This window comes from Episyrphus balteatus, chromosome 2, assembly GCF_945859705.1.
Source record: "Episyrphus balteatus chromosome 2, idEpiBalt1.1, whole genome shotgun sequence".
Lineage (NCBI taxonomy): Eukaryota > Metazoa > Arthropoda > Insecta > Diptera > Syrphidae > Episyrphus > Episyrphus balteatus.
Window position 1 is genome coordinate 64,722,591 of NC_079135.1, and position 26,220 is coordinate 64,748,810.

The 26,220-nt window shown below is 33.7% G+C and overlaps 1 protein-coding gene across 5 annotated transcripts in view; it reads right to left on the reverse strand.

The window, feature by feature from the left end:
• Positions 1-23,511: 23,511 nt before the first annotated feature.
• The window catches only part of LOC129911058 (protein kinase shaggy-like), a 50,423-nt gene continuing 47,714 nt past the window's right edge, over positions 23,512-26,220 (reverse strand). For all 5 annotated transcript variants that reach the window (XM_055988707.1, XM_055988709.1, XM_055988708.1 and 2 more), the window contains one exon: positions 23,512-24,193. In XM_055988707.1, coding sequence (XP_055844682.1) covers positions 23,937-24,193 — 257 coding nt within the window. In that variant the 3' untranslated portion in view covers positions 23,512-23,936. The remainder of the gene's footprint in view (positions 24,194-26,220) is intronic.

The following is a 26,220-nucleotide window of genomic DNA, read 5'->3' on the forward strand; positions in this document are numbered from 1 at the left end:
ACATTGTATTCACTTATAAATAATGTATTGAAGTAAAAAAAACCTGGCAAATACAAACTGAAAACTCGATAACGGTTTTTAAAACCTATACTTTTTTAGATGTGCAGTTTATTTATATTTAATCCGCTGTCTTCTTATTTCTGTTCTTTTAAAATTCATCGTTATTTCGTGACTTCTTTATTCATACAATTTGATCTTCTTCGTCGGCTAAAGGTCTGGGGTGGAATCGGCTAAGGTGATAGTTGATTGTCACCAGAGATACCCTTTGTGTATCTCTGATTGTCACCTTTTTGATTGCCACTTTTGAGTTTTGACCAACACCTATTCTTTGCTCTGAGTAAAGTGAACACCAAAACCCCATAAGTGCAGAAATTTTGATGAGTATTCGACTCACACGCTGGAGCCAATTTATTTTTTATTCTTAATAAATATTTAAATATTCTATATTTTTTCTTGACAAGAAACCATATTTTACTCAACAACTAAAATTCTTGTATTAGTTTAGAATATTATCGAGGATTTCAATAAAAATAGAAAGTAAAAGTGACATCTAACAAGCTGTCACCCACAAACCATACCAAAAAGGTGATCGTCACTTTGATAATCACCTTACGTGGAGCAAAAGTATTTATTGTGATGATCAACAATCAACCATCTTTCGAAATATTACCGTTAGAAAATGATGTTAGGTTATGATGATGTTATGCCTTAATTTGAAGAAATTTTTTAAAATATAAATTATAACGGTTTCTATAAGAACTATTTTCCTTCTTTCAAGACCTGTTTAATTCCTTGCAATATCTTTTTTAATGCCCGAGATATCTTAAAATAAAGTGTGCTTGGCTTAAATTATAAAAAAGGAGATGAAAACGTGATACATTGCAATAAGCCAAAAAAACTGCCGATATCTCGAACAAAAAAAATATCGAAAAGATTTAAAAAGATCTTGAAAGAAGGAAAATAGTTCTTAAAGAAACCGTAATAATTTGTGCTCTTAATTATGAAAGTGGACTAAGTTAAGCCTGAACTACATCAAAGCACAAAGTAAAAAAAGTACAAAAAAGTAAACACGATGTTTTTTCTTCTTCCCCCTAGTAGCTTGTTTGTATATCTCTCTTTCATTTTAAAAAAGTATTCGATTCAAAAAGCTTGAACAAGAGCACGCTTTCAATTTTCACAAAGTTTTAAAAACAAATACACTCAAACAATATTTTATATCGTTTCCGTAAGGTAGCTCTTCAATCACATAGTTCCTGTCATTTTGCGATGTATGTATGTATGTATGTATGTATTTTTATTGAGACTTCAGATTTACATTAATATTGTTTTTTACATAAATAAAGATAATTATAGCCGACTTAGAATTGGTCAGGCAACAACGATATACATTTAAGTTACTTAAGAGGAAAACAGAAAATAGTGAAACTTTTTGATACTTCTAGTATTACATGTTTGCTCAATATGAACATGACAGCTAATATGTGACTTAAAACTAAACTAACAGGGGAACAAAATGGCAAAAGTGAAGAGGACTGCTCAACAGTGATACCAAAGTGGTAACAAATTGGGCAGTTTTAAAGTTAATTTTTATTAACTTGATAATGATAACAAAAAAAAAATTTTTTTTTTTTTTTTTTTCATTTCACTTTTACAAAGTATGACTAATTTAATGTATTAACATTATAAAAGTAATGTATATTAAAAGACTTAATAGCTAATATGAGGATTATACAAAATTCATGTTTAATGAATCTTAGAGTTTTACTCTATTATTATTACTAGTACAAAACAGAATTTAAAGAATTTAAGAAAACCAAAACTTAAAGATAAATTGAATTTTAGGTTTATATGGAAGATTATTGTTTTTAATTTTATTTTTAAGATGAACTATAACTAGGAAAAGGAAAGATAATTACAAAATTGGCAATTTGAGTATTTTGTTTTCTTAAAATTAAAATTTGGTTAATAATTCATTATGATACATTTATACATTTTTGTTTTTGATTTTGTAAACTTGGTAGATGAGGTTTATTTTAATGAATTATGTTTTAATTTTTACATATGTACATCTATATAAATTTATGTTTATGTGAATTATTGTTTTTTTTTTTTTTTTGTTTTATTTTATTTATTTTTTTTTTTTGTTTTATTAATTTTTATTTTATTTTTTTTTTTTTTTTTTTTTTTTACAGTTTTGTATTTCAATGAATTAATATTTAATTAATTGTAGTTTGAAAATTGGGTATTGAGAAGAAAATAAGAACCAAATGGATTAAGAATGAAAAGAAAACGTTATTCTGGAATTAGTTGAGCCTCAAGTGGGGTAAGTAGTTACCCTCTGTATGAGTTGGTATTGTTTGATTTGTAAAAATTTGAAAGAAAGTGATGGTCTTCATCCATCACGAAGTGGGGGGTGGACCCCTCATTAAGGATGTTGATTGGTGACATGTAATAATTGTCTGAGATTGAATTTCTGTTATTATCAGAGAGAATCTTACGTATTGTGGGGTTAGGGTGTAGTCTTAAGCTGGAAAATCTACGTTTGGCGAGATTTGTAAGATAATATAGAATTGGTTGAATTTTAGCGATTTCATACAGTGCCTTGTTTGTGTACCATTTCCCAGATGGTCTTCTAAATTTTTGAGTGCATTTCCTTAGAATGGTTCTTTCAAATCTTTGCATTTCGTGAGCGACAGTTGGAGAGATTTGGAACCAAATAGCAAATCCATAAGAAATTACGGGTCTAATCAAAGCTTTATAGATAAGTAATTTAGTTTTCATTTCGACTTCACGAGAGTTAAGGAGCACCTTTAGCTTAGCACCAGCTGCTTTCGATTTGGTTAAAGCCTGTCTTACATGTGGATTTAGTTTCCATCTTTCGTGTAGTGAAATTCCAAGGTATTTTATTGTTTTTTTCAAAGGGATAATATTACCTCTAACATTGAGCTTAAGCTGTTTGCTCTCCCTTACGGCTAGATGATGGCCTTTTGTAGATGCATTTCTAAAGCATATCATTTCGCATTTTGAGGTATTCAAATTAATCCCCCATTTATCATAGTATGGTAAAATGGCTTCAAGATGCTTTTTAACACCATGGAGTGCGTCGTGAGGCCTTTCGTTTGAATCATAAATAATGGTATCATCTGCATATAAAATTGATTTTGAGGCTTGAACTTGTTGGGGGAAGTCATTGAGGAAAATGTTAAATAGGAGGGGGCCAAGGATTGACCCTTGGGGCACCCCCGAGGCGACTCGGATTGGTGAGGAATATATTGAATCTAAGGTTATAATAATTGAGCGGTTGGAAAGAAAGCTAAAAATACTTCTTATGAAGAACGAGGGAAAGTTAAAAGAAATTAATTTAAACAGTAGACCCTCATGCCAGACCAAGTCGAAGGCTTTAGTAAGGTCAAGAGCACACGCGACGGTGCATAGTTTGTTTCTAAGGTTATATATTATTTCGTTTTGGAGGTGCATGAGGGCATGTTCCGTGGAATGCCTTTTCTTAAAGCCGAACTGGTTAATTGGAATTATTTTATGAACAGAAATAAAATCTTCTATTTTGTTATAGAGTACTCTTTCAAAGATTTTCCCCAGATTAGATAACATGGAAATGGGCCTGAAATTTTCGATATTACTGGAGTTGCCTTTCTTTTTAATAGTAATAAGTTTGGCTACTTTCCAAGCACTAGGAAAGTAACCGTTGTTAATACAGTTGTTTATAATGGGGGTCAGGAACCTAGGAAAAGAGGGAAAAGATTTCTTTATAATAAAATTCGAGATATTATCTAACCCAGATGATCTTTTGTTGTTTAGATTGTAGATGATGTCTTTAATTAGATCTTCTGAGGCAAACTCATCCGAAGAGATATAAAGAGAATTATTGTCTTGGGAAAATTGAGTTAAAACTGTATTGCTATTCCAGGCCGAAAAAGAACAGACTCGAGTTGATACCTCAAGTGAATGTTCTGGAAAGTAATGTGGAGTTTTATGGGAGTATAATTGAGCAAAGAAGGACTCAAAAGCGCTAAGTTTATCGGAGGGGGAGTGGTGCGATACATTATTATAGATAATGGGAGAAGAAGAAATGTTTTGTACCCGTTTACGACCAGAAATCCGGTCGATTTGCTTGAAGACAGCCGGAGAGGGTCTAAGTTTATTTAATTTGTATCTGAATTGAGCATTCATATGGATTCTTATCTGATCATTAATAATTTTGCTTAAGCAGGTTATTTTTGAAGATAAAACGTTATAGGCCTGGTTTATTCGGTTACCTTCTTTGTGAAAAATTCTTTTGAGTTGTGTTTTCCAACATTTTCTAACTTTAAGAAGATTTAAAGTTTCAACACTAAGGTTCTTATAGGTGCTTTTTACTTTTACCTTTTTGGAGTGCAAATCCATACAGTCTTTAAAAGAACTGGCAATGGAGTTAACGAAAAAATCTATCTCCTCATTTGATAGATTTCTGTTTGTTGGAATGCTAAGACCCGAGAGTTTCTGGTATAAGTCATCATTGTAATTTTCCCAGTTGGTATCCAGAAAGGAGATGTTAGTGGGTGGATCGCAGTATATAGGGGAAAAGTTATCGAGTTGCATGGCAAGAAAAACTGAAAAATGATCCGAGAAGGCCTGAGAGGTGAGGCAGCTGTAATTGCGAGGAAGATGTTGAGGTGCCGTTAAATTTTCAGACACTAAATAAAAATCAATAGTTGACAACGAACTCGGCCTAGTGGGACTCATTGGTGAGATGATCTCCAAATCAAGAAAAGCGTAATTTTGGAACCAAGAATAAAGATGGTTTCCATTTATATTGGCCATCGAGTCGCCCCAAAGAGCATGTCGTGAATTGAAGTCACCCCCAATGATGAAGAAGTCAAATGAGGAAAGCAGATTGTATAGATCATTCATGGCACTAATGAGATTCGCACCCGTGTTGCAGGGAATGTAGAGAGAGACTAAAGCTAAGGATTTATGGCTACCTGAAGATTCATAAAGCGTTAGACTAATGATGGTGGTTGAAATGATATTATTAATGAAGGAAACCGATTTGTGATTTATAGTATTTTTGATTAATATAGCTGTACCTCTTCCGGCGTCATTTCTTATAATTGAATAACCATCAAATGTTCGGTGTATATTACCCTTAAGAAGGGTTTCCTGAACTAGAACTGCTGTTGGCGAGAAGTCTCCCAACAGCAGATTTAGTTCAGCGCATTTGTGGTGAGATATGAGGGAGTTTATATTTGCGGTAAGAAATTTTAAAATCATGGTGTTATAGATGCAATAAAACCAAGGTACGCACTTGGTTTATCATCTTCTTTTAGATTGATGTATTTTGGCCAAAATTCGCGAATGCGAATAATCAAAATATTTAGCGGCATACCAAATAGTTTATTGGATTCATTCAAGAAATCTCCAAAAATTGAATTCGGTAGGTTTTGAGGAGTTGCCTGTGCAACTCGCTCAGATTGCAAAACCGCTTCTCTAGCCCTTCCCGCGTAGGAAGCTCGGGATGATTGGCTTTGAACAGCTGTAGGCTGACCATTCATAACAAATATGTTCCCATTTTTGGGTGTATTACTTTCTCTTTTTTTTATATATTCCACCCTTTTAGGGCAGTTACTAAAGTTAGCTGGATGCCCTGTGGAATGACAGTTAATGCAAGCTACTTTTGACTTATCATCGCTTGTTTTAATAGAGCAAGCCCCAGGATCGTGGCACTCTAAACATTTTACACAGCGGTTTGGAAATGCACAATATGCACTTACATGCCCAAACCGTTGGCATTTAAAGCACTGTACAGTGCTACTACGCTTAAGGGTTTCCCACCTGACTCTATGATAGAGTAATGCCCTTATGTTTTTAAGCTTATTTAAGCTTTCTCTGTTGTTTACCGTGCAAGTATAAATGCCAAGATCAAGGTCGTTGTCTTTGGACCATTTGGTCGAAAATGGTTTGACCTCAACTACTAAAGAAGGGTCCACCCTAACTAAATCGTCTGTGATCATTTTAGGAGTGAAGCCATCCGATAAACCCTTCAAAAGGATTGAAAATTTTTTCAATTCTTTTGGGGCAAACGAGAAAGCTTCAACTTTCATTTCACTAAGTGTCGAGAGAAGACACGAATGTAATTTAAAATCTTTGACAAATATTTTGAGCCTTCCCAGACCCCTATTTTCAAACTTTACATCTAAGGTATTTTTATAGTTTTTTGACAAAAATTCTGATAAATTTTTTGAACTTACCCCCTTTGCAAAGATAGGAGGGCACCATTCTTCTTTATTCAGTTGTGATGTATGTTGCTGGTTGTTTGTTGTAGGTGCAGGTGCTGTTGCAGGTGCAGGTGCAGGAGCAGCTACTTCTTCATTCGTATCCGCCAATAGAGAAAATCGATTATTATTGTCGATATTTTCGACTGCCTGTTTTTTAGATGACGACTGCTGGTAGTTTGAAGAGCTTCTTTTTCTACTCATAACCTGCTGAAAGGTGTTTGCGTCGTTTTGCAGAATTCTCTTAAGGTCCGACATGACCGACAAATCATCTCCCCAAATTGACTTGAAATTTTCATCATTGTTTTGGATGCCTGGCATCACTGGACTAGTTCCATTTCCATTGGTACCGCCATTGTTGTTTATATTGGTATTAGTACCGCCATTATGGATACTTCCATTATGTATACCAGTACCACCATCACCCATATTGGTGTTGGTGTTAGTTACACCAGTATTCATGTTGGTATTAGTTGCAGCTGCGGCTGCAAACTCACTACCACTACTAATCTCCATAGCAACCGGCGTCGGGCCGGCGCGCGGCGTCACTTACAAAACCGTTGGCTTTGTCTGGCATTAAAAAACCATCGGCGATAGCGCCGACCAACAAATTTATTCGCTGTATGTCAGCCTCGTTCAAAAGTTTCGAGGGAGCGACAAACCGAAAACTCCCATCATCCCCTTTGGGGACATTCACGTCCGAAGACATAATAAATCACTCCGAACACAGTCCAGACGAGCGATTAAAATGTTTTTTTTTTTTTATTTATAAATGTTTTTCTTTTTATTTATATTTTTTTGTTTTTTTATTTTAAAGTTTTTTAAAAGTTTTTATAACAAGGTAATTCGATATACAAATAACCGCACAAAGATTTTGGAGAAACACCAACCAAATAGGAGACTGCCAGAAAACACGTCTGTACGCAATCAGATCTCAATCCAAACTCCCTGTCATTTTGCGAAAAAAGAGCTCTTTTGACAAACAATTGAAATTTCAAATACAGTCGATTCCCTATATGTCGTACTTCCTTTAGGTTAAATTTTCCTCTAATCAAATTTTTTTTTACCGTTTTTAATGAAATCATATTAAATAGATTCCCCTTAGTCGAATTTCACTCCAACTCGAACCAATTATCGTGTCCTGTGACAATTCGGCCTAGATGGCCGAATTGTTCCAATAGATGTCAGGTAAATATACATGTGATTTTTATATTTTGAGCTTTTTTTACTTTTGTGTACTTTTTTGACTTTGTGTTTTGACGTAGTTCAGGCTTTACTTCTAAAAATAATTATTATTTAAGGGGTAAAGTTTGAACGCAAAATTGTAGTAAATAAATTTCTGTATTGCTCCTTCAGTGATTTCATAAAAGAAATAGGTACAATTAAATCGTTATAAGAAAATTTATGTAAGTTTTTCTTTAGCCAATGCAAAAAGTGACTTAGTTCACTTTCATAATCAAGGCCATATTTATTAACAAAAAATGGTTTCATATAAAAGCATAACCTCAAATGTAAAACGGGAGCCGATAGGATATTTTTGACTTCAGATTCGAGTTCAGCACATCAAAAATCTATAGAAAAGCACTAAGAAAGAATTAAAATCGTTTTGAATTCAAACGGTCGCAATTCTTATATTGTTTTCGTTTGATAAATTTATATTTTGATCTATAAATTGATTTTTTTCTTTACGAAACGAATACGTTTTCAGATTGATTTTTATTTGCTATAGTATTGGTGTGTATTTCTGTGAAGGAGGCTGCGATCGCAGTTGACAAATAATATTGATTCTACCGTTAATTTTTTTTTATCCGAAGATGAGCTGAACGAATAAATTAATTCACTTAAGATTACTTGCATTTACATAAATTCAAAACTATTTTAATTCTTTTTTGAAACCAAAACAAACAATTATCAAACAAATGGATGCCAATAATAAGAGTTAATATTTTTAATTTTTTTTTTTGTAACCACTGTTCAACGATTATAAATTTTTTTAAATGTTTATGTATTAGAAGAATTTTATTTGCTGGTTGCGATAGAATTTTTTTCTATTTGGTTTTAGAACAGTCATAAGTGTAGGAGTGTAGGTATCAGCCATTTCAGGCTTTTCCATTCTTTACCGGACACCCTGTATAGTGTATATACTAGGGCGTTCGTTATTTAGGCTCTTTTCGGGCACAGTACACATAATAAGGTAATATATTCCGAACGTTGTCAAAATTTGTTTGTCAAAAATGGGCACCAATCTGTCAGGTCGGCCTTTAATTTTTATATTTCAATCGCAGTAAACAGGAAATTTGTTTTTGTTTTAATTTATAAAATGTCATTTAAAAATATTACAAATTGAAAAATAACAAATTTTCTTCTGTTTCATCGCGGGAAATGGTAAATAACTGTTTAAAAATTAGTGGTGTGCGTGGTTTATCGGTTTATGTGCGTTTTTCGTCGGTATTTTAAACAATTAAGAATTCGGTAGCTGACATTGGTCGCCAAAGTGTCATGTTTTGACAATCTGGCGACCAATGTCAGTTCGGAATATATTACCTTTTTATGTGTACTGTGCTTTTCGGGAATCAAGTTCCTAAGCACAGTACACATAAAAAGGTAATATATTCCGAACTGACATTGGTCGCCAGATTGTCAAAACATGACACTTTGGCGACCAATGTCAGCTACCGAATTCTTAGGTTTGTTCCAGACTTTTTGTGCACTAAATTCGGCAGTCTGTCAAATTAATGAGAGTTGGGAGAGAATTCTCTCAGAAGTAAATAAAACTACGAAAGACTGCCAAAAAGTCTGGAACAAGTTGAACACCATTATACAACACAATTTCATATTTTATGCTTTATTCGATAAACATTTAACACTTTTTTAATGCAAACATACATAAACGCGATTCAATTCAAAAAAATCACTACAATTTGATTTGTTTTCTTCTCAATTTATTTGTTTGATATACGTCAACTTTTCATTTGACAGAACTCATATTTCTGCCGGAAGAAATTCTCTGGGCTAAATTTGTCAGGGTGGGGAAATTTTTTACTCTCTCGTGAGCGCTCTCTTCTACACAATTTTTGAAGTTGGGAACAGACTCTGACCAAAAATAACCAAAAATTACTAAATTCGGCAGTTCCAAACTGAGTGTGGAACGGACCTCTTAATTGTTTAAAATACCGACGAAAAACGCACAAAAACCGATAAACCACGCACACCACTAATTTTTAAACAATTATTTATCATTTTCCGCGATGAAACACGAAGAAAATTTGTTATTTTTCAATTTATAATATTTTTAAATGACATTTTATAAATTAAAACAAAAACAAATTTCCTGTTTACTGCGATTGAAATATAAAAATTGAAATTGGTGCCCATTTTTGACAAACAAATTTTGACAACGTTCGGAATATATGTTCCTAAGTGGAAAAACTGTTTCTAAATAATAAAAAAAAAATCCCCTAATTTTTTCAGATTTTTATTTTGACGCTAGATGGCGCCCCAAGAGGGTTAAGTTTTTTCTCATTTGAAATAGGTATATGTAGACTTATAAAGCATTTTATTTAGATATAGCCATTGAATAATTATATATAGAAGTGACACCGATAGTTTCTAGCGCCAAACAATTTTATTTTTTTCGGCAATCAGATGTACTAAAAAATCCCCAGAGAGAATGGGGCTTGTCCTAGAAAATTATGTTTCCAAAAATTTGTTTTAAAAAAAGGAAATTTCACTAATACAAACATAAGGAAACAAATATCAAATAAAAATAAATCGTATCTACGAGAGATACACAGAAGGAGATTTTACTCATACATACGAAATTACACAAATATCAAACAAAAATATTGAAAAGTTAGTTGACATTATAAAAGTATCCATAGTAACTCGAAACTAAAAACAAGAAATTTTTTATTAACGACGAGAATTTGAACAAAATTAAATGTTATTGTTGTATATCTAGGCACGTTATAGCTTATAGGGCATGAAAGTTACCCTTATTTCAATAGTCCTATTAGCGTAGGTGACTAGGTGATTGCTCTTTACTTTTGCTCTCTGAGTTCGTATCGCCACAGAGATTGCTATTTTTTTATATTATATTTTTTTTTGGCAATATTACGAAATGCGTAACAACTAGCGCCGTTTTTTGCTAAATCGAAACTAAAACATTTAATTACAACATAAATTCTTATGTGATAGTTTACGCCGAAGAAAAAGTAGAGCATACAAGTTTATGTTCAAAATAAATTATTTAAGGTTCGTTTCAGCCCTTAATGAAAAAAAGAAAAGCGTTAAGAAAAACTCAACGTAATATTGTAAATCAGCTCAAACCAATAAGTCGATTTAGCTAAAACCTTTTGTTTATTTTTGATTCCAAGGAGGGGAAATTGAAATTTTTTAACGGTACCAACTAGAGATACTGCGAATAATGATTCGGCCGAATACCGAACATTCGACCACGCTTATACATTGGGCACGTTCAAAGAGCTAACATAAAGCTATCGGATAGCTTTTTGTTGTTGTAAACAATGTTAAAAATTAGCAAGGAAACGAACCATTTTCTGTCAAAAAATAATCTGAAGGTATCCCAGAATTTCTGGTATACCTCAGGTATCCGAGTGATCAGCTGATATACATTTGACTTTTTTTTATTTTGATTGCTTTTCGGGCTATTATTCAGCTTCAAAATAAAAAAAAATTGCAAGAAATAAAGTCAAAGCGATTGTGCAAGTACTTTTCAACAATAAAAAAAATGTAATTTGCTCAAAAGAAAAAATTTCCTCTTCTCAATATTTACATATTTTTTTAGTAGCTGCTTGGGCAAGCTATCTGGATACCTCTTTGTTCAAAAAGATATTCCAGATACGGGTATCCCAGATAGCCTATCCGATAGGTGTTTGAACGTGCCCATTTATCTACTATTAGGCTAACCTACACCTGATAACTTTACTTCATGACAAATACATTTGACGAAGATGGAAGTTATCGTTTGCGCCAAAGAATTCTGAATAAGAAGTTTTATTCACCAAAACTAATCATTAGTAAATTTTATTTTCTACAGCCCTAACCAATAATCAAATTTAAGACTGACTTTAATATTTAACTGAATTATACATATTGTAATGTTTTATTCCGGGTTCACAATAAAACTTATTTAATTTCCACTTATATTTCCGTTCAAATAAGAACACACTTTATTTCAACTCAATTTACTTTTATTATTCGCTCAAACAAACACACTTTTAAATCACTTTATTTACTACTAACAATTCGCAACACTTTATTTCACTTTGTACTGTACTCTTTCACTTTCAAGATTAAACTGTCTCCGGTCGGTGTCTACGCTGCCTTTTATACCGGATTCTCGAGACTCGAGAACGTCCTCGAAGGCTCTCGTCCCTGTCTCTCGAAACTTCCTTTCCAGGAAGGGCACTTCATACTTCCAGTCTAGTGGGATATTTTGAGATGTGTTCAGTGTGGGATATTTTGAGATGTGTTCAGTGAGATATTTTTAGATGTGTTCAGTGGGATATTTTTAGATGTGTTCAATGAGATATTTTTCTTAATTACTAAAGGTCCGTTCACATTTCTACCTTTGCAGGAGTAGGTAGTGTGTTCAGACTTTTATCTTAAAAGTAGTTCAGTAATTCATCGTTACATTGCCCCCCTCTTAGGATTGTTCGTCCCGAACAACTCCATTGCTTCTATCACCATTATAACGATGTAAACGGTCACAATGAACTACCTTAAGTTTGCCTCTTACCCCTCTTTGTATACGGTAAACCACGTCGTTAATTCTGGTTATTACTGTGTAAGGGCCTTCCCAGTTTTGTTGTAGCTTCGGTGATAGTCCCTTTTGTCGGTGGGGATTGTAAAACCACACAAGTTCTCCTTCTTGAAACCCTGTTGCTGTCGCTCGTGCGTCATATCTTGTTTTCATCCTGTCACTAGACGCTTTTATATTTGTCCTTGTCCGTTGGTGAATGTCAGCCAGTGTTCCTTTCAGGTTATCTACGTACTCATCCATTTCATGTGGCTCGTTTGGAACACTTCCAAATTTTATCTCACTTGGCAGACGTATTGTTGAGCCAAATAGGACTTCCGATGGTGTATGTCCAGTAGAACTATGTGTTGCACTTCTATAAGCCATCAAGAATAATGGAATATGTCGGTCCCAGTCTCGTTGATTATCATTGACTACTTTTGACAGGTGTTCCTTAAGTGTCCTGTTAAATCGCTCAACCATCCCATCAGATTGTGGATGAAGCGGTGTTGTTCGCGTCTTCTTGATGCCAAGGAGTGAGCAAACCTCTTGAAAATCTTAGATTCGAAGTTCCTTCCTTGGTCGGAATGAAGTTCCATGGGTACTCCGAACCTGCTCACCCAATGAAAGACAATCTTATCCACAACTGTTTTGGTTTCCTGGTTTGGAATGGCAAATGCCTCAGGCCATTTGCTGAAGTAGTCCATCACTACAAGGATGTATCGATTTCCGTTGTTGGTTTCGGGAAAAGGACCTGCTACGTCTATTGCAATTCTCTCAAAAGGTGCACCCACATTGTACTGCTGCATCTTGCTTTGGATTTTTCTAGCTGGTCCTTTGCTAGCGGCACAAGTATCACATTTTCGGCACCACTTTTCAACGTCTTCTCTCATACGTAACCAGTAGAATTGCTGTCGTAGCTTTTCCAGCGTCTTGTTGATGCCTAAATGGCCTCCAGAAGTTCCACCGTGCATCTCTCGGAGAACATCATTTACCTTCGACTGAGGTACGACTAGCTGCATTACATAGGATTTACCATCTGCGGATTCCCACTTACGCCTGAGTAGCCCTTCTTGCACATGAAGTGAGTCCCATTGTGCCCAATATGCTTTTAGAGTGGGGCTTCGGTCGGAGATGTCGGCCCATTCTGGTTTCTCTTGATGTTCCTTCCATGCAAGGATGGGTTCGATGTCCGAATCTTCCTGTTGGGCCATTCTGAGTTCTTCATTACTCCAGCCGCAAATGGGATCAGCTCTCGTTCTTCTAACAGCGACAACTTCCTTTTCTTCTGGTCGTGTGCAATGTTTGCAGTCTTGCTTGCACGGGCGTCGAGATAATGCGTCTGCATTTGAATGCAGTTTTCCTCTTCGATGTTGAATCTGACATTGATACGTCTGAAGTATCTCGATCCATCTTGCTACTTGACCCTCTGGATTTTTGAAGTTCAAAAGCCAATTTAGTGCACCATGATCTGTGCGAAGAAGGAACTTCTGTCCATAGATGTACTTATGGAAGTGCTTTGTTGCCAATACCAGAGCTAGAAGTTCCCTTCTGGTCACGCAATAGTTTCTTTCTTGTTTCGAGAGTACCTTGCTGAAATAGGCAACGACCTTTTCTTCTCCGTCATGAACTTGCGATAAAACAGCACCAACTCCAACATTACTTGCATCTGCGTCAATGATGAATTGTTTGCCTGGAGTCGGATAGGCCAGCACAGGAGCTTCACATAACCGCAGCTTCAGTTCCTGAAAGCTTTTCTCACACTCACCTGACCATTTAAAGGGTTTACCCTTCTCCGTAAGTTGGTGCAAGCTTTTGGCGATTCTCGCAAAATCCTTCACAAATCGTCGATAGTACGTTGCCAGACCGAGGAAACTCCGAAGTTGATGCTTGTCCTGAGGGGTTGGCCAGTTCTTCACAGTGTCAACCTTTTCAGGATCAGTCTTCACTCCTTGGGATGAGATGATATGCCCCAAATATTTAACCTCGGTCTTGAAAAGTGCACATTTCTTTGGATTCAACTTAAGATGTGCTTCTCGTAGCCTTTGGAATACAGCCTTTAGGTTTTCACAATGGTCATCAAATGTTTTCCCGTAAACGATGACATCATCCAAATAGACTAGGCAAGATTTCCAGGTTAATCCATTTAAAACGCACTCCATTAAGCGCTCAAAAGTAGCTGGGGCATTGCATAGCCCAAACGGCATGACATTAAACTGCCACAGACCATTTCCTGTGGAGAAAGCCGTCTTCTCCCGATCTTCTGGATGGATTTCTACCTGCCAGTAGCCACTCTTCAAATCCAAAGTCGAAAACCATTGTGCTCCTTCCATTGCATCTAGAGTATCGCTGATTCTTGGCAGTGGGTAGCTGTCTTTCTTCGTCACATCATTCAGCCTGCGGTAGTCGACACAAAATCGAGTGCTTCCATCCTTCTTTTTGACGAGAACTACCGGTGATGCCCAAGGGCTTTTGGAATTTTCGATTAGCCCGTCTTTCTTCATTGTTGTTATCATTTCTTCAACTTCACCTTGTTTGGCCAACGGGAGACGTCTTGCTGGTTGACGAATCGGCCTAGCGTCTCCTGTATCGATTCGGTGCTGCACCAGTTGTGTTCGGCCGTATTGCCCGCTGGGTGAAGAGAAAATATCAGCATATTCGTGAAGAAGACTTCCCGCAACATTAAGCTGATGTTGACTCAAGTTGTCTGATTTGAGAATTTGTTTCTTTAGTTTCTCCGAGTTCATAGTCATCTGTGTATCCACCTCGTTGATCTTAGTTATTGCGGCCACAGATTCACATTGCCCAACAACTTCTCCTTTCTTAAGCTTGATTGGGTACGGTTTGATGTTAAGTATGCGTACAGGTACCATGTTGTTCTTTGGTGCCACAAGAGTCTTCCCGATGATGATGTTTTGGGAACTTTGTTTAACTTCTGGCTCAACCATGAGGTATCGATGGCTTCCAATATTCCCCTTTAGTTTCGTCCACACAAAAACTTCTGAAGAAGGAGGCAGGCACATGTCTTCTTTGATGACAGTTCTAATTGTTGTTGAATATTCGTTGCCATAGACCATTGGGATCTCCACATTTCTGTATTTCAGGACTTGATTACCTATATCCAAAATGATTTCATGGTCCTTCATGAAGTCGATTCCAATGATGCACTCGTCACATATATCTGCCACCAAAAACACATGCGAAAACTCTAGTTCTGCCATACGGATCGTAAGACGAACTTCACCGTACACCCTTGCTGCTTCTCCTGTGGCTGTCTTCAGACGGTAGCTGTTGGTGTTATGTAGCCATGTCATCTTCACCAAGTCTCTTCGTACAATAGAGGCGGTGGCACCGGTGTCAATTGTAGCCACGTGTTGTTTGTTGTTTATGGTCGCCTCCACTGTCAGACTTTTGTTGTCTCGTTTACTCTGTGAGACTTGAATTGTGGTTCTGGGGCCATCGATACCAGAAACCAGCTTCTGCCCCTCGAAGTTGGTCCTTACTCGTTTCCCGAATGGGAAACAAGATGAGCATGAGTGTTAGTTGTATCGCTTACCTGTTGTTGGGCAATATTCCTGTTTCCACAGTGTTCGCAAGCAGTTCTTCTTGGTGGCAATCTGCACTGCCGCTGGAGATGTCCTGTCTTGTTACAGTTCCAGCATCGAGCAGCTCCGTCTCGCTGGTTTCTTTGGAACGCGAGTTTTTGACAAGAGCATTCCTCCACTGCAACTTCTCTTACCCGATGAACGCCTTGAGAAGCCTGTTCTGCTGCTTCCATAGTCAGTGCAAACGCTAATGCTTCAGGAAGGGAACGTTTTCCAGCTGTTCGAATTGCTCGCTGAAGATTTATATCAGATACAGCACGTACAAAGGCTTCTGTCGCAAACTGATTGATAATGTCGTCTCCTGCTGTCGGATATGCCAGATGAGCCAACCTTTCAATATCTGCTTGAAGTTGTTGCAGAGTTTCTCCTCTTTTCTGGACTCTTGTATTGAGTTGGACGCGGAAGACTTCCTGCATATGGCCATCTCCAAAGCGTTTTTCAATGACCTGGACAAGAGCGTTAAAGTTACCATTCTTTTCTGGTGGTAACGTTTGTAACAACTCAGCAGCAGGACCTCTAAGAGCAAGAGTCAGCGCTATACATTTGTCTTCGTCATCCCAGCCATTTGTTGTTGCAGCTGCCTCAAACTGTTTCTTGTAGATCGACCAAGAACTTTGTCCATCAAATGTTGGTGGATGCATTTCCTTCTTCTTTGGGTACTCACCAGAACTTTCTCGAATCTTAATTTTCCGAACCTTGTCAAGTTCCTCAGTAATACTTTGCATTTTAACTTCCATTTTTTCAAACTTGTCATCCACTTTCTCGAACTTTCCTTCTACTTTCTCGAGTTTTTCTTCAACTTTCTCGAACTTTTCTTGAGATTGCTTTTCAACGCATTTGATGGAAGCATCAATAGCAACGAACTTGTTCTCGATCGCGTCAAGCTTACCTTGGATGATGTTTTTCTGTTCATCTAATTTTTCGAGAAGATTCTGTTGTTCACTCTTTTGCTCGGTACGTTGTTTTTCCATTTGTTCGAGAACACTCTGTTGTTCACTCCTTTGCTCGGTACGTTGTTTTTCCATTTGTTCTCTCTGTTCCTTGCGTTGTGTCTCAATTTGTTCTTTCTGTTCTTCAAATTTTGCAAGGAGAACAGCCATCATGGATGACATATCGGAACTAGTACTTACTCGTTCTTCTATCATTTCAACCTCGAATTGAAATGTATCCAAATCTTCGTTTTTCTGGGTTAAATAATCCTGTAGACGAATAATGAGATCATTTTTCGATCCAGCAGTAGGAAGACTTCGCTTAGTCAATTCCGCCTTCAACTCAGTCAAACTTAACTGATTTAGTGTTTTACCCATTTTAACTTTTCAAAACGCGAGCACTTTTACTTATTTCAAAATGTTTTACACTTTGTTTATTGTTAAAACACACGCGCACTTTTTATTTTATTCGCGAAATTATCTGATTCGCACAAATAAATAAGTTTTATTCCACTTTTCTGACACCAATGTAATGTTTTATTCCGGGTTCACAATAAAACTTATTTAATTTCCACTTATATTTCCGTTCAAATAAGAACACACTTTATTTCAACTCAATTTACTTTTATTATTCGCTCAAACAAACACACTTTTAAATCACTTTATTTACTACTAACAATTCGCAACACTTTATTTCACTTTGTACTGTACTCTTTCACTTTCAAGATTAAACTGTCTCCGGTCGGTGTCTACGCTGCCTTTTATACCGGATTCTCGAGACTCGAGAACGTCCTCGAAGGCTCTCGTCCCTGTCTCTCGAAACTTCCTTTCCAGGAAGGGCACTTCATACTTCCAGTCTAGTGGGATATTTTGAGATGTGTTCAGTGTGGGATATTTTGAGATGTGTTCAGTGAGATATTTTTAGATGTGTTCAGTGGGATATTTTTAGATGTGTTCAATGAGATATTTTTCTTAATTACTAAAGGTCCGTTCACATTTCTACCTTTGCAGGAGTAGGTAGTGTGTTCAGACTTTTATCTTAAAAGTAGTTCAGTAATTCATCGTTACAATATAAACAATTTAATACTAAGGTACAAGGCTAACGCTCAGCTTAATTTAATAGTTATGTTTCATAACCATAAAATTTAACCGAGCGTTAGCTTTTAACCTGAGTTGTTTTTATACACTAGCCCAAAAAGTTAAAGGAACAAAGCAAAATTCTTGATAGCTCCAAGTACCTATTCGATTTGATTTCTTCTACTAAGATATATTTTTAGAAAAAAAAATTCAAAATCGTTGGAACCTTATAAATATGTAAATTAAATAAAAATTCAAAAATAAAATTGGTATGCAATTTCGTAGAAATTACTAATCAACATTCAAAACTTAAATGTCAAAAAAATTTAATGTCCCGTTTTCGAAAATTTGATTTTTCAAAAAAAAATGTTCAATTTTTTTTAATCCAAAAACTATTATTTTTCCAAATTTTCTTTCTGTATTATATTTAAACTATATAGTTTAAACTATACTAGTTTGACACGATTCTACAGTAGGTTAATAATAATTTTTAAAAATTTCCATGATTGCCCAAAAACTATTATATAATTTTTTTAAACAAAATCACCGGTACCGTTTTCGAGAAAATTAAACATTTCCGAAATTGGTTTATGACAGGTATCGTTATTTTTGGTTAAGAAAAAATTGGTTCTAAAAAACCCTCTGGAGAGTCTCCAAAAAGTGCTTCATACTAAGTTTGATGTTAGTCGGTAGATCCGTTTAGCTGTAGACAAACAGACAGACTGACAGACAGACAAACGGTAATTCCGTGACCCACTTTTTTGCATTCTCTATTATAAGCCCTGTTCCTTTGGGAGTTGGCAAAGTACCACTAGTAGTTTACTAGCGATTTTAAATGGAACGCACTTTCAACGAATTCAATACAAATCGTATCCACTCGGGAAGAAGAGCATGAGTAGATGATAGTACCTACTAGATTAACCAAAAAATCTACTATTAGTAGACTACCACCTCCAATGGAACAGGGCTATAGTAATGCTATGTCTGATTGTTATATGAACTTTTTTTTGTACGAATGCATAGCTTGACTATATAGTATCATGACAAAATAAAAAGCATGTAAAATCTACATTCTTTTAATTTAGTAAATTAGAACCAAATATTTTATTTCAAATGGTGAAATAGAAAAATCATTGGAACTATCCAAAAAACCACATTTTCTTACATTTGCGATCAAAATAGGCCTTTTTACGGTTTTTTTTTCAAAAGAATTTGAGCTTATTTGAACATTTTATTAATAAATATAGTTTAAATTTTAGATAAAAAAAAAGAAAAGTATCCAAAAATGGTACGATAAGATTTTTTTTTTTCAAAATTTAACTTCTTCTTCTTCTTCCTTTTCTCGGCGCTGTTATGATCTCAATGTCGAGGGGATCATAACCTTCCCACGTCACTGCTTCACACTAGTGATCCGCCTGTGGGGTTCGCCGGGTTGACCTCAGAAATCGGCGGCAAGCCTCCCGGTTTTGTATTGTTCCGTTTCTAAGGCCAACTGAATGCTGGTGTTTTTGCATCTGCTTGTACCAGGAGTTTTTAGGCCTCAAAATTTAACATTTTATAAAAACTTTAAATTTTCATTTACAGCTGCAAATTTGAACAAAGCCGTATATCAAAAGTTCTTGTTCCCATACAAACATAAATCAGTTTAAGCAAATAAACGAGGTAGTTTCGTATTGTATTAAAATACTTTGAAATATGTACAAAAATACTTTAAAATAATGTGTAATATGGCCATATTGTATGTATTGTATGGATCCTTACCTACTCTTTCATTTTGCGGTTTAAGAAAATAGAAAGTATATGCCACAGTGCAAGTGGACAACATTCAAATAATGTGAGCTACAACTTTGGCCTAGATGTTATTACAAAAGCACCCTAATCAAAATTAAATAAACACTTGCATTCTATAACTGAAGAAAAATCTTCTTGTCGTTAATAAAAACAAAAAACAAAATCCTTTCAAATATGTAGGTACATAAGAATCAAACATTCAAAAATAAATATTCAATTCAAAATATTACAAAAATTAAAAATAAATTCAATTTGAATATTACAGAAACAAAAATAAACAAACACACTACTAACACAAAACTAATACAAATACACCAAATATAAATAATATAGTAGTTGTGGTTACTTAGTAACCAAAAGTCCTTTTTAGGAATTTTTTGGCCATCGAATACACAATCCTAAAACGATTGTGGCGCCACTCCTGAAACGATTGTAGCGCCACCCCTCAAAGCTCAAACATAGCGAATGTTTTTTCCGGTGTCACTTCTATATATAACTAGCTGACCCGGCGGACTTCATTACGCATTTTTCTAGTATTTATTTTCAATTTTTGGCTTTGTAATGTATTAACCTTTTCCAATACAAAAAAATCGGGCCACAACTTGATATATGGAGCACAAACATAAAATTGTATAAAGTATTAAAAAAAGCAAACCATTTGTCTGACAGCTATCTATTATAATTTTAATTGGAATGGGTACGAAGTTTCATTAATATTATTATTAAGGTATAACAACATAAATCTTCAGCGGAAAGCAAAATGGTACTATGTCCTTAACAGATCCTATGGAGTTACAATAATTTTGCTTTCCCAGGTGATATGTATGTTGTATGCATGCCACTGTTATTTTCTGTTATTGGCACGGGTTTTTTGTTTGCTCAATACCTTCGTTTTGGCATTCTATAACATACCTCAAAAGTCTCATGTTTGCAAGTCGCGATTTTCAAGATCAAATCGCGAAATGGAGATTTTCAAAATTAGCAATAATAGACAATGGTATTATATAAACATATTATATACAACTTCGAGGTATTTTTTAATGCTGTTTACAAAAAATTTTTCTAGGACTTGGGGTTTAGTCAGGACATGTATGTCTTTTTTGGGTTTATTAAACCAAGCATGTTTTATTAAAACAAGCATATGAATAGCATGAAAAATTAAATAAAACCCAAAAAAAGGGGAAACCGACGAAGTTACGAATACCAGAGCTACGGGCGACAGAGTTACGACCGTCAAAGTTACTCGAAACCGAAGTTACGAAAAACTAGAGTTACGAATTCTAAAGTTATGTTAAGCTATGACATGTGATTTTTGGGTTGGCAACAATTGCGAGGAACGATATGCAATTATGGAAATACAAACAAGAGATTAACATTTTTCTCATTTGTCAGAACTAAATGAGTTAAGCGAAAATGGGTGTTATTTAATCTTGTAAAATTTTGATTGGATAGGTATAGATATACATATATGGTTTTTTTTTGTGAGAAGATCGCAAAAACGTTGAAATAGAAAAAAAAAACATAAGTATATTTATATAAGTTTGGGGGACATAATTGAATTTAACTTCTTATTTCTTTTTGACGTTATTTTGGTGTGGTGAACTGTTATTGCAATTGTTGCCAACCCAAAAATCACATGTCATAGCTTAACATAACTTTAGAATTCGTAGCTCTAGTTTTTCGTAACTTCGGTTTCGCGTAACTTTGACGGCCGTAACTCTGTCGCGCGTAACTCTGTTATTCGTAACTCCGTTACCATTTCCAAAAAAAGATATGCATGTCCTGACTAAAACCCTAGTCCTAGAAAAATGGTTTATACCTTTTTGAAAAGGTTGTTTAATATAGAATAGAACCTCATCAAAAATTTACATTTAGGCTATATCTATAAAAATGGCCTAATAAGTCAACATAATACCTATTTCAAATGAGAAAAAACTTTAACCCTCTTGGGGCGCCATCTAGAGTCAAAATAAAAATCTGAAAAAATTAGGGGATTTTTTTTTATTATTATTTATAAACAGTTTCTTCACTTAGGAACTTGATTTAAAAATAACGAGCGCCCTGGTATACACGTTTGTATGCGGTAGAGCTCTTAGATAATATTAAGGATAACCCCTGCATCCATGGACTATAGGTGTATTTGTTGAGTGTCCAACCGATATTGGAATGATTCTGAACTTCGTCAGTGCTTTATTAATCCGAGCATGATAAGGATAAATAAAAAAAAATTCATTCCACTAAGATTGGCATATTTATGTTTTATTTTTTCTCATCATTTTATTTACCGTTATTTATTTTCTACTACATTATCATTTTCTCTATTTTAGTTTTAATTTTATCAGAAAATACAGTGAATTGTGTTTTTGTTTATTAAATTGTATCCTTTTACATTTATATTTAAATAATATTTAATTTAATAATAAACATCAGTATTTCCTTCTAAACTATTTTTGTTTTTGTTGTGTATTATTTGTATTTTCTTTTTATTTATATAATTTTAATTGTTATCTTTCTTTATATGTATATAAAAAAACATAACCGGTGAAATATTTTCTTTTATCTAGTTGTTTTTTTTTTTTTTAATTTTTGTTTTATTGTAATTGTTTTAATTTAATTAAAAGACCTTAAAAGCTAAACCAGAAATATAAATGTATATATATGCATATACATGTATAATATATATACATACATATAAATTATATTTTGTTGATTTTCATGTTTTTTTTTTTATAAAGTAGGTACAAACAATAAACAAGTATTAAATCAATAAAACACTATAACTGAATAAAGAAATACATATATTTTTTTATGATAAATTGTTATTTTTGCATATTGACAACTCGAAAAAAAGTGATGAAGCGTTACAAGCAGCGTATTTAAAAAATTAATAAGCCTACACAACTTACTTAATATTTAAAAACTATAAGTAGATAAGATTTTACAAAGAATACCATTTGCCTCTGGCCCTGCGTAGTGTAACAAAATGACGTTTATAAACTTATATATTTTTTTTTGCTTTCGACATAATAAGAGGGAATAAAACAGATATACATACATTAATTAAATATTTAACCTTATTTCCAACTATAGCAAATAAAAAAAAAGATATAAATCCAGTCCTATAATAGATTCCACCATAATCGAAATTCTGTTACGAATACTGGAATACAGTTAAACAGACAACTTTTGAAAAGTAATTTCTTATCGGCTTCCTTTCAAATTCATGTTAGAATTTCGATTACGTCGGTTTCTGTGGTAAGAGTGATTTGCTTCAACATTTATTTTGCCATTTTTTTTTCTTTTATATATTTCTGAAAACTTATTAACTAAAAAGACACTAAAACATTATTTTATATTAAATTTATTTTTTCTTCATGCACATAAGCTATGTACGTGTACTTATAATGATTTTTTTCTTCATCAGTAAAATTTTGTTTTATTTTAAACATTGTCTTCTGTGTATTTTTAAATATTGCTGACATTAGTCTCCCGGGTTATGGAGTACATCAGGACATAGTATATTATGAATTTTGTTTGCAATGTGTGGTATGATTTTTCTTTGTTTAAAATGTATCCTTAATATTTTTTACTTTAATATCTACTCAAATTTAAAGTTTATATATAATTTTGTTTATTTATACATCGTCAAAAAAAGATCTTTTTTATCGGCGGCGGTAGCTATTTTTATAACATTTTTATTTAAATATTTATATATTTAAAATAATGTTATTTTTTTTTTTCAATTATTAGTAACCGTACCTACTGTGTCTTACTAAAAAATAACTAATTTAACTTTAGTTTTGAAATTGTTTATTTTTTTTTTTTATATTTTTTAAACAACAGAAGCAAACAGCTACTATTTTTTTTTGTTTTACCATCAATTGTTGTTTTTGCTCTAAAATTTATTGATACACGTAAAAGGATTTCATTTATGTTATTTTTCTTTGCAATTAGTATATAAGTTTTGTTTTAATTTGCTTAAATTTTTACTTTTATTTTCAATAATATTTCGCTAAAGGGAAAAGGGACTTTTTATTATTATTTTTTTGTATTTGCATTTATGTAAACTTTGTTTGCTGTTTATTTTTTTTTTTTGTTATGCGTTTTGGTTTTTGTGTAAATAATTTTATATATTTATGCAATCTTTTTATATAAGAAAAATTAATGAGAAAATGATGGTGATTAAATTGAAATGAGATGATGTTTTTGTTGTTTTTTTTTTATTATTATTTGTATCTTTTACGAGGAAGAACAAAAAAAATTGGTGCATGTTTTTTTTCTTTTTTTTTTTGAAAAATCGTTTTGCAGTTTATATTAAATTTTTGATTTGTTGGTTGGTTTTTAGTACTTTAATAGTATTTATAATAGTTGCTTTTATCAATAGTAATAATAATAATTTTAATGTAATAATAATAATATAAATTTTATTAATATTTTCTGTTATAATCATTATAATAGCTATTATTGTATTATAATCATGGGAATTAAACCTGAATGAAGCTTGCTAACCCATTGTCGTCGCTGTTTGTTGTATTTGTGAACTTCCCACTGCCCCCGGCGATGTCGTAGCTCCTGCTGCAGCTGCTCCAGCTGTTGCTGAAGTTGCCGCAGCTTGACTATTATTTGCAGTTCCTTCGGCCGGCTGAGGCTGTGTTGATGATGATGAGCCTATAGCAGCAGAACTAGTTGCTGCTGATGATGAATTGCCACCACCTGATGCTGATGAACCACTGGCGCCTCCAACATTCGATGATTGGTTGCCTGGAATCATTTTGAAGAGTTTAATATTAACAAAAAATTCTTAATTTGGATTTAAAACTGTAACGATCAAGTACTAACATTAAAAATACACAATAAAATCAGTTTGTTTTTTTTTAATTACACATAGACAAGAGATGAAGCAAAATCATTCTTACTTGCTAATTAATGTCATAAGTACGACTAGTACAAAACCTTAATTTATTTTTTTTGCGTGGATGTTAGAATAACCAAGGCTTATTTTTTCTGTTAAAATATGTAAAAGTAAAAATTATCTTTAAGAGATAAATTCAATGGTTGCTAAAAAAACTCAGTTGTTTTTTATCTAATATTTATCATTTGGTTGATTAAATTACTAACTACTCGTAAATTATCAAAACCATTAGATTTGGCTGAGTTCATAAAAAATTTGAATCAAAAATGATGCTTTAGGCGTTTTTCTTTTTTAGCTCTGAGTAGAGCACCGAGTAGAGCCTGAGCTCATCGAACTCGGTCTGAGCAGAGTAGCTCAGAGCTTTCCGAGTTAATAAAGAAACAAACCTGAGCACGGGACTGTCACACATAACAAAAAATTTGACAAGCTGACAAAAATTTGTCAAATTTAATAAAATAATGGACAGGTTCAGAAACGTTAGGCACTAAATATTTAGGTAATTTCTCGGTCTCTGATTGGTCAGCTGTCAAAAAAAAATATTTCCAATTTAGGTAATATTATTGGAAAGCTAACTGGAAAGTTAGGCGAGAAAATTTTCCCTAAAAATTTAGGAAAGTTTTGTTTTGTCAACATGACAGCAGATTGTTTTGAATTAAAGAATTAATTTAGCAAAATTAAATTTATTTGTGTGAAAAACGAGTTATAATTAATATTATTTATTCATTAAAGTTAAGTGAAATTTGGTGTCTTCCCCATGCGATCGGTAAAATACTTAAGTAAATTTTGAAATTTGACAATAGCATCATATCCAAACTAATTTAGTCAATTTCCTCAAATTTCCGTTCAGAATATGACGTTGCCTAAATATCTAGTCCCTAATATTTCCTGAACGTGCCCATTCAGTCGAAGAACAACTAGCTTCTGCTACCTTTTCAAATGTTTTGATTTTTTTTTTGTGTCATCTCAATCATGACATAAGCAAAATAAATGAAATTTGACCGCGCAAAACCAGTGATGCCTTTATGTTGTTTTATGTGAATTCACCCTTTGTTTGAGTTTTCAATAAGCGTTAAAAAAAAAAAAACAATTAAACAAAAGGAGAATGAGCAGTTTTGTCCCATCGGTGTTAGACTTAGCGTTGCATTTGTCTAGTACAGATATTATAAATAAGGTGCAATGCTGCGGCGGGACAGATTCCCAAGCAATTGCAAGAATTGAATTCTTCGGACCTTATTCTTTTGTATAAAGAAAATTGTTTGAGCATATTTAGTAACGGTTTCTTTAAAAACTGTTTTCCATCTTTCGATACCTGTTTAAATCTTTTCAATATCTTTTATATTGCCCGAGATATCTCAAACTGAAGTAAGTGGGTTTGGCTTCATATATCATAAAGAAGATAATGACGTTATAAAATTTATAAAAATACCAAACAACTTAGGATATCTCGGGCAGTAAAAAAGATATCGGAAAGATTTAAACTGATTTAAAAAGGTGGTAAATAGTACTTATGAAAACCGTTACTAAATATGCTCAAAAAATTTTCCTTATATAAAAGAATAAGGTCCGAAGTACTGCATTTTCTAACGGTAATATTTCAAAAACGGGAGCTGATTAATTTTTTTTGACTTCAGATTCGAGTTCAGCACACCGAAAACCTTCAGAAAAGTATATTTTTGTTTCGGCAACAAAAAAAAAGTTTAATTTTGTTAACCAGTGTTGTTGAAGTGAATAAAAAATTAAAACATTTTACAAAATATAAATTCATGACGAAAAACATGAAAAATACATGCATTTGAGATATAACGACCCTCATATTCCAGTTTAGTGAAATAGGATTGATTATAACACGAAAGAGAAGCAAAGTAAGTATGTAAGA